General features: G+C 34.4%; 3 protein-coding genes across 3 annotated transcripts; 2 read left to right on the top strand and 1 right to left on the bottom strand.

The window, feature by feature from the left end:
* Positions 1-4: 4 nt before the first annotated feature.
* On the top strand, positions 5-2,370 carry LOC141817227 (uncharacterized; the record flags this gene model as incomplete). Its single annotated transcript, XM_074704902.1, has 2 exons — positions 5-1,443; positions 1,515-2,370. Coding segments are annotated over 2 exons (2,295 nt in total), but the record flags the coding sequence as incomplete, so codon positions are not given.
* Positions 2,371-2,474: 104 nt separating this feature from the next.
* LOC141817226 (uncharacterized) lies at positions 2,475-3,841 on the top strand. The gene is made up of 6 exons (XM_074704901.1): positions 2,475-2,543; positions 2,641-2,879; positions 2,953-3,180; positions 3,251-3,343; positions 3,415-3,482; positions 3,598-3,841. Exons 1-6 carry the CDS (start codon positions 2,477-2,479, stop codon positions 3,839-3,841), a joined length of 939 nt encoding a protein of 312 aa, XP_074561002.1. The 5' UTR covers positions 2,475-2,476.
* A 4,065-nt stretch (positions 3,842-7,906) lies between these two features.
* Positions 7,907-9,418, bottom strand: LOC141817228 (transcription factor bHLH111-like). Its single transcript, XM_074704903.1, has 9 exons — positions 9,325-9,418; positions 9,197-9,257; positions 9,007-9,113; positions 8,875-8,918; positions 8,579-8,737; positions 8,420-8,494; positions 8,268-8,333; positions 8,144-8,194; positions 7,907-8,029 (listed from the first exon to the last, which is right to left on the bottom strand). The coding sequence occupies exons 1-9, from the start codon at positions 9,416-9,418 to the stop codon at positions 7,907-7,909; spliced, it is 780 nt and encodes a 259-aa protein (XP_074561004.1).
* Positions 9,419-11,743: the final 2,325 nt, after the last annotated feature.

The raw sequence follows: 11,743 nt of genomic DNA, 5'->3' as shown, positions 1-11,743 counted from the left end.
AATTCCTGGACCTAAATCACCTGGAAAAGAGATAGATGTATACTTGCGACCTTTGATCAATGACCTGAAAGAGCTATGGGATGATGGGGTGGAAGCATATGATGCATCGACTGAACAAGTATTTCAATTACATGCTGCTGTGATGTGGACTATTCATGACTTTCCAGCATATGGAACAATATCCGGATGGAGCACAAAGGGTTATAAAGCATGTCCAGTATGTCTGCATGAAACTAAATCTCAAAGATTACGGAGTAAAATATGCTACACATGTCACCGTCGATTCTTGAATGTGCATCATCCATGGCGTAAAAATAAGTATTTCAATGGAAAGGTTGAACAAGAAAGACCACCACAACAATTTAGTGGTTATGATATTTTAGCACAATTGGATGCATTACCTCAGGTGACATTCAGTAAGCATCCTACATTAAGTAAAAAAAGGCAGAGATCTTCTGATGATACAAATTGGGTAAAGAAGTCTATATTTTTTGAGTTAGAGTATTGGCCAGATTTAAAGTTGAGACACAATCTAGATGTGATGCATATTGAAAAAAACATCTGTGATGCTTTGATTGGTACATTATTAAATATAGATGGAAAGTCGAAAGACACATTGAAAGCAAGATTAGACTTGCAGGATATGGGGATTAGAAGTGAATTGCATTTGAAGAAAGTAGGAGACAAGTTTAGTAAACCATATGCAAGTTACACATTGACATTGGAAGAAAGACGTGAATTTTGTCAATTTTTAAAGTCTGTGAAGTTTCCTGATGGATATGCTGCTAATATATCTAAAAATGTGAATGCAAATGATGGAAAGTTATATGGACTCAAATCCCATGACTGTCATGTCTTGTTGCAAAGAATACTTCCAGTGGCTATACGTAAATTCTTCCCAAAAGACATATGCGGCACACTGATTGAGTTATGTGAGTTTTTCAAAAAGATAACAGCAAGATCTTTACACATAGCGGACTTAAGTAAAATGGAGGAGGAAATAGTTCTCATATTATGTAAGATGGAACGAATATTTCCCCCAGCTTTTTTTGACATTATGGTTCATTTGGCAGTTCATTTACCTCGTGAAGCTATGTTAGCTGGACCTGTTTCCTCACGATGGATGTATCCCTTTGAACGATATTTGGGCAGACTTAAAAAATATGTTCGTAATAAAGCAAGACCTGAAGGATCTATTGCAGAGGGGTATATTGTAAATGAGGCATTGACTTTTAGTTCTTTATATATGAGTCAAATTGAGACAAGATTTACCAGACCAGAACGAAATAAAGATGTTCAACCAGTAATATGCAATTTAAGTGTTTTCTCACAACAAGCAAGAGTCTTTGGCAACCAGCATAATCAAAAATTGCCTGCAACTTTGCATAAGAAAGCACATTGGTATATTCTCAACAATTGTAAAGAAGTTGATCCATATCGGAAGTAAGTTTTTACATTCTATTATTATTTTTTTTCTAAATCGTCACTAAATTGTAATTTAACCATTTATGCAGCGAGCATCTTCAACTTCTATCACATAAAGTTCCTTCAAATCAACTTCTACAATACCATGAGAGAGATTTTCCACAGTGGTTTAGAGATAGAATGATAACTTTAAAGAATTCAACAAATTCAGAGATCACACATGAGTTGTACTATTTAGCTTTGGGACCTGATGTTGAAGTTCAACTATATGATGCTTGCATTGTAAATGGTATTCGATACCATACAAGGTCACGTGATTCTCGCAGAACTACTCAGAATAGTGGGGTTAGCGTACCATCATCTGATGATGGTGACAATTTGGATTTTTTTGGAGTGTTGAAGGATGTTGTTCAACTATTTTACTCTTTCAAGTATAAAGTACAATTATTCTGGTGTGACTGGTTCCAATGTAATCCTAAAAAAAAATCAATGGTGGAAGAGTTTGGCTTCTTATGTATTGACACTTCTAAAACATGGTACACTGATGACCCATTTATTTTAGCCAACCAAGCAAGACAAGTTTATTATTTAAATGATATAAAGCGTGGAGGCCATTGGAAGGTAGTGCAAAAGGTTCAACATCGAGAAATATACGAGGTAACTGAAGTTGATGAAGCATTTGAAGAAATTGAAAATAATTTAGATACTGATGTTAACCAAGATATTTCATCTAATGAGGCAAGTTCAAGTTCAATTGTTGGTGAAGACTTAGAGATATCCCATCTTTGTAGATTAGATGTTGAGCATCAACATTTAGATATGTCAAATGCACAAGTGGAATTATTTATGGATGCTCAAAGTATTCTTAACGATGAGGATATTGATACTGAAGTTGATAGTGATGCAGATGATCATTTATCTTCTACAGATGATGATAGTGATTAATATTTATTTACATGGTATATATATATATTTGATCTTTTTTTATTTCATTTCCATAAGATATTGTTTCATTACTTGTTCATTTATATATGATGCATATGTTACAGTCATGCCACCTAAGAGGATTGAGCATCTACCGGTCGTGCCTACACCAGATGATGATAGTTCTCCTTCTGGTTAGTTTTTGTTGTATTTAAATTACAAAAGGTTTATTTACTTTGTTATTTGTTAAAGTAATTCATTTGTTAATTCTTAATTCTTTTGCACCTACAGGCCGACCGTTACGTAGGGAGACACGTGGTACACATTCTGATCGGCTGCGACGCCAGATCGAGGAGCGGGGTAGATTACCCATTACTTTCCGTAAGAGCGATGGCCATCCGATTGGCCCCAATGCAGCTGCATTTATGACTGAGTTGGGTGTTTCAATAAAGAAGTTTGCTCCGTTACAAATTAAGAGTTGGAAGCATATCCCCGCTGATAGGAAGAATATGATATATGATCGATTATCAGTAAGTACTAATAATTTATAATTACATTTTTATTATTAATCACATGCCAAATTTATATTATTTATTTTTTCAGGCTGCTTTTGATATTAGTTTTGAGGAGGGTCCATCGTCTGTTAGAAAGGAGACGGACAGATTAATGAGCGCAAGATATAGAGATAATCGAAGTAAAATGCATACCCATTATAAAAAGCTATTGCACCTTCCTCCTATCGAGCGGCGGCAACATATGCCAACTGAGTTTTGTGAGATAGAAGCTGATTGGCACTATATGTGTGATTTGTTTGAGTCAGAGGCATTTCAGGTAACTTATTCTAATGTACCTGTTTTGTTGTCTTTGCATTATATTATTCATATGAATTTTTGTATGATAGGCACGATCTGCAAAAAATGTTGAAAATCGGGCAAAACTTCCATTTAATCATCGGGGAGGCTCTAAATCATTTATTCAATACAGTTATGACGGTGTAAGTATAAATTGTATAACTATCGTATATATAATGTATGAATTACAATATTAACACATTAATTTTTTCAGATCGATCAGTCACAGCGAAAAGATCGGATTACCGTCTTTAATGAAACTCATTACAGCACGTCAAAAGGGTGGGTTGGGGAGAGGGCCGCAACTGCATACGTAAGTTATTTATAATTTACTAAATTTGTTATTAATAATGTAGAATGAATTTTATATATATTTTAACATATTTGTTATTCTTAGGATGATATGGTCAGACTGCGTGATGAATATGTTCAGACACAAGAATCTTCAGGAAATGACATCGATGCAGTACAAATTGCAGATACAGTTTGTGATCGAGTCCTCGGTACACGCTCGGGCTATATTAGAGGACTTGGCAGTGGGCCAAAGCCAGTTAGGTCCACTTCTTCAGATGCCACCTCCTCATCTAGAACCACTAATACAGCACTGCGTGAAAGGCTCGAAGGCACTGAAGCAGAGTTAGCGACCACCCGACTTCAATTAGCAACCACTCAGGATCAGTTAGCAAGCACCCAAGATCAGTTGCAAGCAATGAGATCCAGACAAGATATATTTGAACAAATTCTTAATCAGTTGGCACCTGGAGCGCTACAATCTTTAATCCATGATTCTTCTTCAGCTCCACCTCCCCCTGCACCTTAGGTTGTGATGGTAAGTTAAATCTTAACCATCTCTGCTTTTGTTTTAAAGAGCACAGTTATTATATTTGCTGATATTAGTACTAGTCATCTTTTGGGCCTCATGTTAATTACACACACAAGAAGCTTTACTCCTTGCTAAACATTGCAATTCTTTGAAGAAATTTGTGGATCTAAGAATATTATAGAAGTTTTAGGTAGTTTGATGTAGGTTTGATTATTTGTCATTTTGATTAAAAGAAAATAATTGCTAACCAACATTAATAGCTTTTTGGTTGCTTGTTGAGATCTACTTTCAAGCTTTTATTGTTCCGACAAATACATATCCAAGTTAATTGTGATGCATTATTGCATGAAATCCATGAATAATCTAAATTGTATATGAACTAAACTATTGGTCCTTTGATTAAAGTGCTGAATGTCTTTGGACAATAAATGCTAAACTTGGATGCACACAAGGGTGGTTCTTTGCTTCAATGGTTCATCCTTCTTCAAGGTAATTTCAAGAATATTTGATACCTCCAGCAAATTTTAAGTTCAGTTTAATACCAGAAAAGTTTAATAATCATGTGCCATCTATTATGATATTATTTACCAAATTGACAAGAAAATAATTACTTGGTTTATTAAGTGAAAGCTCCTTTAAAGAGGTTTCACTAATTTCAGTGGTAGAATCCAATAGGTTTTTGCTCTAATTGATCTATTTCCCTAAGGGTGAGGTCCTTTAAAGAGGTTTCAAATGCAAACCTGTGCATGTGTGTGGCCTAATTGCTAGAGAGGTATGTTTAGAATGACATGTTCCCATGTGATAAAAAGAAAAGACACAAGAATTTATAGTTAAGGATGGTTGAGCTAATTAAAAATGCTGATCACGTGTGAATGTGCTTTGAATTCTTCCTTTTGTATTCATTAGCTTGTTTTCTTTTGTCTGTTTGTATTTTTGTCTGATTGTTTTGAGCTAATTATTGGTTGTTCTCTCTTCAGGTATTCAGCATTTTCTGGGCTCTTACCTCTTCAGTTCTGTTACCATGACTAGGCCACCTGGGCCAAAACTTTATTTGAACTAATTACTGTATTGTAATATAATTACTGCACTTGAACTGGTTACTGCACTGAAATTTTACTAATGTACTTAAACTTTGTGTTGTGATTGTGTTTTGATTGAACTTTGTGTTGTGATTGAACTTGTTATGGTTTGAGTGTGTTTTGAGTATTATATTGGATGTATTGTTATGGTTTGAGTGTGTTTTGAGTATTATATTGGATATCAGCAGAGCAGATCTTATGTATTCTAAGGATATTAGAGATAAAAGGGGCGGACTGGGCAGAAAAAACCGAAACTTAGCGACGAAATTTGCTAATTTCGTCGCTAAGTTAGCGACGATTATGTCAAAATTCGTCGCTAATTGGAGAGATTAGCGACGAAATTCCCAAATTCGTCGCTAAGTTGCGATATGTTTCGTTCAGAAAACCGAGTGTTAGCGACGAATTTGGTTAAATTCGTCGCTAAGTTTCGATATACAACTTTCAGAAATCTGGTTGTTAGCGACGAAATTTGTTATTTTCGTCGCTAATATTGATTATTATCGTTCAGCCAATCCGAGTGTTAGCGACGAAATTGTCAAATTCGTCGCTAATCCTTATTTTAGGCTAATTTAGTTGAACTTTTAGCGACGATATTTTAAAAACTCGTTGCTAATCGTATGAACATTAGCAACGAAATTTAGATAATTCGTCGCTAAATTTAGCGACGAAATATGTTGAATTAGGGACGATTATTATTTCGTTGCTAATGTTAGCGACGAAATATAGATAATTCGTCGCTAATGTTAATTTGCGACAAGCTTATAGCGACGAATTAGCGACGAAATTTTTTCGTCGCAAGATATGTTAGCGACGAAAATTTTAAGTTAGCGACGAAAAAATTTCGTCGCTAAATATAAATTGATTGAATTAGATTAATTCACATTGGTTTTATCATGAATGAATAAAAATTTGAACTAGATCTAGATTGACTTTATCTTGAATAATTTTATTAATTAAATTTGAATTATTTAACTTAATTGGGATTATTTAAATTAGAATTTTAGATGAAGTTTGGATTATTGTTGTTAGAATTTTTAATTAAATTTTGATTATATTCAAGTTCGACTTTTTAAAATTGATCTGGATTATTTAAGTTAGAAATTTTAATTAAATTTAGATTATTAAGTTAGATTTTTTTTAAAATTAAATTTAGATTATTTAAGTTAGAATTTTTAAATAAATTTTATTAATTATTTAACTTTGTCTGGTTGATTTTAACTTAATATCTCACTCATTGTAAATTATTAGACAGGTTAGTCCTAATTTTGTGAGATGATTTTTTATTTTATTTGATTAAAATTAATTTGAGTTTGAAGATTATTTGATATTGGATATGGATTAGATTCAAATTTAACCTTTAGTGAACTAGTGGACATTTCTAAAGTTGGCTTCCAGATCATGGTGAGGCATGGGGCCTTCTCAATCGGATTAATAATCACTTTCTAAAACAAAACTAGCTTCAGAAATCATACACTTAACCAACTTATTGGAAAACTTTGGTTTAATTAGTTTATGATATCGAAATGTAGCCTTAGTCAGTTCATCTTAGCTGAATGCACCAAGTAAGATACTTCTTACTTAACTTGGATACACTTTAGACTAAGCATCCTTAATGTATTATTATCTCACCGTGTCTTGATACTAGGTTGTCAAGAATCAATTAATCTTTTTCCTATCTACCTAGTCTATGTTAACCAATTAAAGCAAATAATCATGCAATTTCATCTAACAAGAAAAATAAATTTTCTATTAACTCCTCTGGATCACAACTTTGATAAGGTCTATCTAAGTAATGACTCTGATCTTTGGAGGTCCAATATTGATTTGGTCTAACTTAATTAATCAAGTTTATTTTAAGGACCATGCTTGGACTTATTTTCTAGCAGTGCGATTAACTAAAGGTAAGTACGATTTAAATAGTCTTATCTTTGTATCAGAGTCTAGATCTATTGTATATGATTTTTTGAGTTTCAAATATCATGTTAAGGTACTTAGAGGTTCAAACTTGATCAGTTAAGGAACTTGGATTAGTTTTCTCCTTTAAGGACTTTCACATCGTTAAGAAGTGATTTAACATGGATATTGGACTTAGATAATTTTTGAGTCAAATTATAAATCATCTTATATAACTTATCTACTAAAGGAGAGTCTACCATGGTGTTTGGTTCGTCTGATATGGATATACATAGAAGCATGGATTTGCCATGGAAACTAACAATTTACGTATTTAGGAGATGGAAAAGAAACTTCTTATCTAGGCTCAATCAAAAGTTTCCATGGCAAGACTTTTTTTATATTTCATATATATTTATATGCAAAGATCAAGTCAAACAAAAAGTCTAATTAATGAGTCAAAGCCAACTTCTCCAAGATCACGCATGCAAAAATCATCACTTGTCATCACATGTCCTCAACTAGCCGGCGCTAGCTACTACTTACAAAAGATATCATTACATCTATAAAATATTAATTAACAGATAAGAACACTGACCTTGAAAATGATCAGATTAAACTGCAACGATTCCACCTGTACTCCCTTGCATGCAGCAACAAATTAAGAAGAAGGAGAAGAAATGGTCATAGCACAACAGCCCATATATACTATAATATCTCAGTTACCATATTTATGAACTACACGATTACTTAATTTACCATATCATTAGACTAAGTAAGAGTAACATCTTTCAGTGAATGTTAATTAATATGTAACTGTTCTTCACCTAGAACATGAAAAATAATCACTCCAGCAGCTACGGATAACTAATAAATGGTGGTGAAATGAGCAGTCGGCGAGAGTCAATTAATTATAGTGATATATCAGTAGGTTCTTTCTCCATCAAATTTAAGCCAAGGATGGTGTAGATGGGAACAAGACAAAGGCCTCTTTTACGCAAGTTTCCAGTGCTACTGTTGCTTTCTGCATGGCCCTGTAAGTAAAATTTGCATGCAAACAATTGCCCCATGAAAAAATAACTTGTATTTCAAGAGAAATTAGAAATGGCAACACTTTCAACTCTTCAGTTTATGATCAAAGCAAGTACCTGGTGATGGCTGTGAGACGATCCGATCCCAGTGTATGGAGTAGTCAGCATCTGTGTTACATCATACTCAGTCAAATTAAGTTTAAGTAAAAGCTTAAATTGTATAGGTTAATGAAATCGGTACTTCAATTTGGTCATGCATAAACTTGATTGAAAGAGCTGCCTCATGAAGTACTGATGCTGTATCCGTCTGCATCCAAACATATACCCAATCATGTCTCTTAAAAAGCCAATTAATTTACGTTTTAAATTTAGTTTTATCGTATTATTCTGTACCTTTCCAAAGGGAGAAACGAGCTGCTGAAGAGCTGTTATTTTATCCCCTAGCTTCTGGCTTCTCCTCACAGGCACCTATATAGTTTAACGTAATATTTTCTTATGCAAATTCTAAGTAAATGGCGTATATATTTTATAGCTGAAACTGCATTTTCCCACTTTTGAAAGAGGCATTATGCCTGGAATTGTTGTTGTTTTTTGCTGCTTCGAATACGAAGTCTTCAGCCTTTTGGATTGATGTGGAGTAGTACTGAATGTTGCTTCATGTTTGTTCGTAGGATCTCTAATTGCCAAGAGCTTCCTTCCTTCTCCCATATCCTGACGAAGTAATTCAAAAAAGAAAGAAGGGAAAAAAAACACTTATCATGTCAAGTCCCAAGTCACTGCGATTTGTTTTCTTTTTTTGTTTTTTCTAAACAAAAGGAAAGGAATGAAAACTAGGTAATACTGCACACCAAGCTGCCGGCTGTTTCCTTCACTTCATCTCCATAACAATTTTCTGCTCCAGAGAATAATTAAATATTTCATTTGTGTTTTTGTATTGAAAGAGAGAGAGAGAGAGAGAGAGAGAGAGAGCAATTTCTTACCTGGAAAAATCCCTGAGTTCGACTCATGAATCGGCGAGAAAGCATGCCGATCGAACGAGAACTCGCCGTAGTTATCCTGGAGACCATTGAAGAACTTGCCACAGTTTCTGTTCATCGAAAGCATGCGCGCGTTCATTTCTAAAGACAGTCAGCGATCTTCTACGTAACTACACCGACAGTAACAACTTACACCAGTCTCTCAAGTTCCATGGAGGCGTTATTGGAACTCTGCAGCCATGCTTCTCCGTTGCCTGCAAAGGTCCATCCTCAAGCTGACTATTAAGCTTAATTATCAGAGTGGCATTGATGATCGATTACCAAAGCTGTGGCCAGGAGGAGGAGAGAGAGAAGGGAAGACTGTCTCATTCCACATCGCAGCAGCAGCGCTGGATTCCAACAATTGCAGCATCATCCAGGACAAAATTCTCGTCTATGGAGCAATTACTTGAGGAAGAATTCAGAAGACAATGTAGAAGGTCAATAAAGGGGAAGAATTTAAGAATAAGAGTACCTAAAGGAACGGCCAACTTCCAGGCTTCTTATTGACTTGTCAGTTGCTCAATTTGCTGCCTTTCCTTGTTCAAAATGTTATCTTTTGAGGGAGAGAAGTGAATGGGAAAGAAAAGGGAGAGGGGGAGGCTTTAAATAGCCATGATCAAAATGTCATCCGTTTCATATCTCTATCAAACTCTTAAATATCTATTAGATGTATTAAATGATGGAAGCATTTATTAGTAAGGGAAGCAACTCTTTCACATCCCAGTAATTAACTCGCTGTTCTTTTTTAGATTGAATTTGTTTTCTTAATGTTCACTTAATGCCACACGACAAAAATGGATTTAAAATAAGGTCAGTGTTCAACTATGTTTCTATCTAATTAATTCAGTTAAATTTTCAAATGTCAGTATAATAGTTTATCTGTGCATTCGTCCCTGCCTACTTCCTTAGTGTTTGACTGTATTAAACTAATTAATCTGAAGTTCTATCAGATGCTGAATTAAACTAAGTTTAATATTAGAATGAACAAAACAACAATGCCACTAACAATTAATTTACATATCATGAAATAAAATACTTTTGTGTGATTTTTAAAATGTATAAATTTAAGATAAGGTTGTTGGTTCAATAATACTCAAGTGATTGAGTTTGACTAATAGTAAGAACTTAAGAGAAGGCAAACTATAATATAAAAAAGTTTGAAAGACTTGGTGTATCCAAGGGATTAACGATCTCATGAGGTGAACTTGAGGGTGTAAAGCATTGATGATTTTAAAGATTAAAAGATATGTGAACAGTGAGAGATTACAAATACATGTCATCTGAGAGTGTCCGTAGTGGTGCATTAAGGATAGTTAGAGAGGAGGAAGTGAATAACATACTTACAAATTAAAAATTTTCTTTTCTCTTACTAATTACTTACCAAAGCCCACTACTTGAACTAATAGCTATTATGATATCTTATTGAGGATGTTTTAAAAAAATAGTTATAAATACCTTTTAAAGACACTTATTAAACATTATTAATCTTTAAAATAAGAACTCAGATTAGGCTATGACAATTTTCATAAATGTCATCTTTGTTGGTTCTGGGAGTACCATAGTAAACCTAATACTTTAATGTTTGACTAAGTATAAAGTTAAGTTATTATGAACTGATGATTTTATATTAAGTAGGTTACTTGACAGATGAAAGTCCTGGTTGGGAATCAAACAAATGATCAAGTTGTAGGGAAGCTATTCAAGTGCGAAGTCCTTCTTAGGAATCAGGCAGTTGGAAGTCCTTCTTGGGAATTAGGTAGTTGGAAGTCCTGGTTGTGAACTAAGTAGAAAAGTTTTAGTTGGGAACTAGACAGACAAGTACAACTGGAGACGATTGAGAAATTGCAACTTGGTAGACGTTCAAATGGAAGTAGTTGGGAGCTATGACTTGACATATAAGGTCAAGTAGAGGTAGTTGGAGTTGTGGCTTAACAAATCACACTAGATGGGCCAATTGAGAGCCGAACATCTAGCTAAGATAAGTGCGAGTAAAGTTAAAATCAATATCATACTGATTACGTATATCAAGTGTAGGGAAGCAAAGTTCAATAGTAATTCCAAGTGACCAGAAGGGAGCCCGACTGGCTGGAGATAGTTTTTTACTGTTGGAGTTAAGGTATCATAGATAACTAGAGTGAGGGATCGACAATCTCAATGTCCAAGCGATCAGAGATGCTTCCTGGCGACCGATATAAATGAAATTCTACGATATGGAAAAGTCAGGTCAAAGAAGGAAGTTGATCTAGTTCTAAGCGACCAGGGGGAGTTTGATCAATCGAAATCGCTAAATTTAATTATTACTGGATAAACATTGTGGTCATGTCAATGGATTGCTAGACGACTAGGGTGCTGGGATCGACTCGGTGCATTATGCTTATTTACATGTTTCACAAATGTGTGCAACATAAATACAATAATAATTAAAGATAATTATTACAACACTCGCAATACATACATGCAAGATAAAACAGATATATGGAATAACTAAAAATTAAATTTTTTTAAAGAATAATGATTTATTCTATGTCTACCTGACGTATGATGCTCAGTGGGAATGACATCAATCAAGAGGACGTCGAAGTTCCACCTCCACCAGTGATCCACATCAAGTTCTCATCTGGACGACTTCTAAAGCCATAAATCGTGTCACTGTCTTTGGTACTAGCCGTCGAGTAGTAACAGTTGATACGAAAGAAAA

Source organism: Curcuma longa, unplaced genomic scaffold, assembly GCF_044706935.1.
Source record: "Curcuma longa cultivar G26 ecotype Majalengka, Jawa Barat unplaced genomic scaffold, ITB_CL_G26_1.1 contig_19743, whole genome shotgun sequence".
Taxonomy (NCBI): Eukaryota; Viridiplantae; Streptophyta; class Magnoliopsida; order Zingiberales; family Zingiberaceae; genus Curcuma; species Curcuma longa.
Note: the sequence above shows the minus strand (reverse complement) of the source record. Positions and strands in the feature narration are given on the sequence as shown.

What these genes read in the sequence shown, in the direction of transcription:
- LOC141817226 (XM_074704901.1), top strand. Translation starts at nt 2,477, where the DNA reads ATGCCACCTAAGAGGATTGAGCATCTACCGGTCGTGCCTACACCAGAT. An exon ending in TTGAGTCAGAGGCATTTCAG is followed by an intron (nt 3,181 to 3,250) that starts GTAACTTATTCT and finishes TTTGTATGATAG; the next exon opens with GCACGATCTGCAAAAAATGT. An exon ending in TTCAATACAGTTATGACGGT is followed by an intron (nt 3,344 to 3,414) that starts GTAAGTATAAAT and finishes TAATTTTTTCAG; the next exon opens with ATCGATCAGTCACAGCGAAA.
- LOC141817228 (XM_074704903.1), bottom strand. Translation starts at nt 9,418, where the DNA reads ATGATGCTGCAATTGTTGGAATCCAGCGCTGCTGCTGCGATGTGGAAT. An exon ending in GAACTCAGGGATTTTTCCAG is followed by an intron (nt 8,919 to 9,006) that starts GTAAGAAATTGC and finishes TCTCTGGAGCAG; the next exon opens with AAAATTGTTATGGAGATGAA. An exon ending in TCGTTTCTCCCTTTGGAAAG is followed by an intron (nt 8,334 to 8,419) that starts GTACAGAATAAT and finishes GTTTGGATGCAG; the next exon opens with ACGGATACAGCATCAGTACT.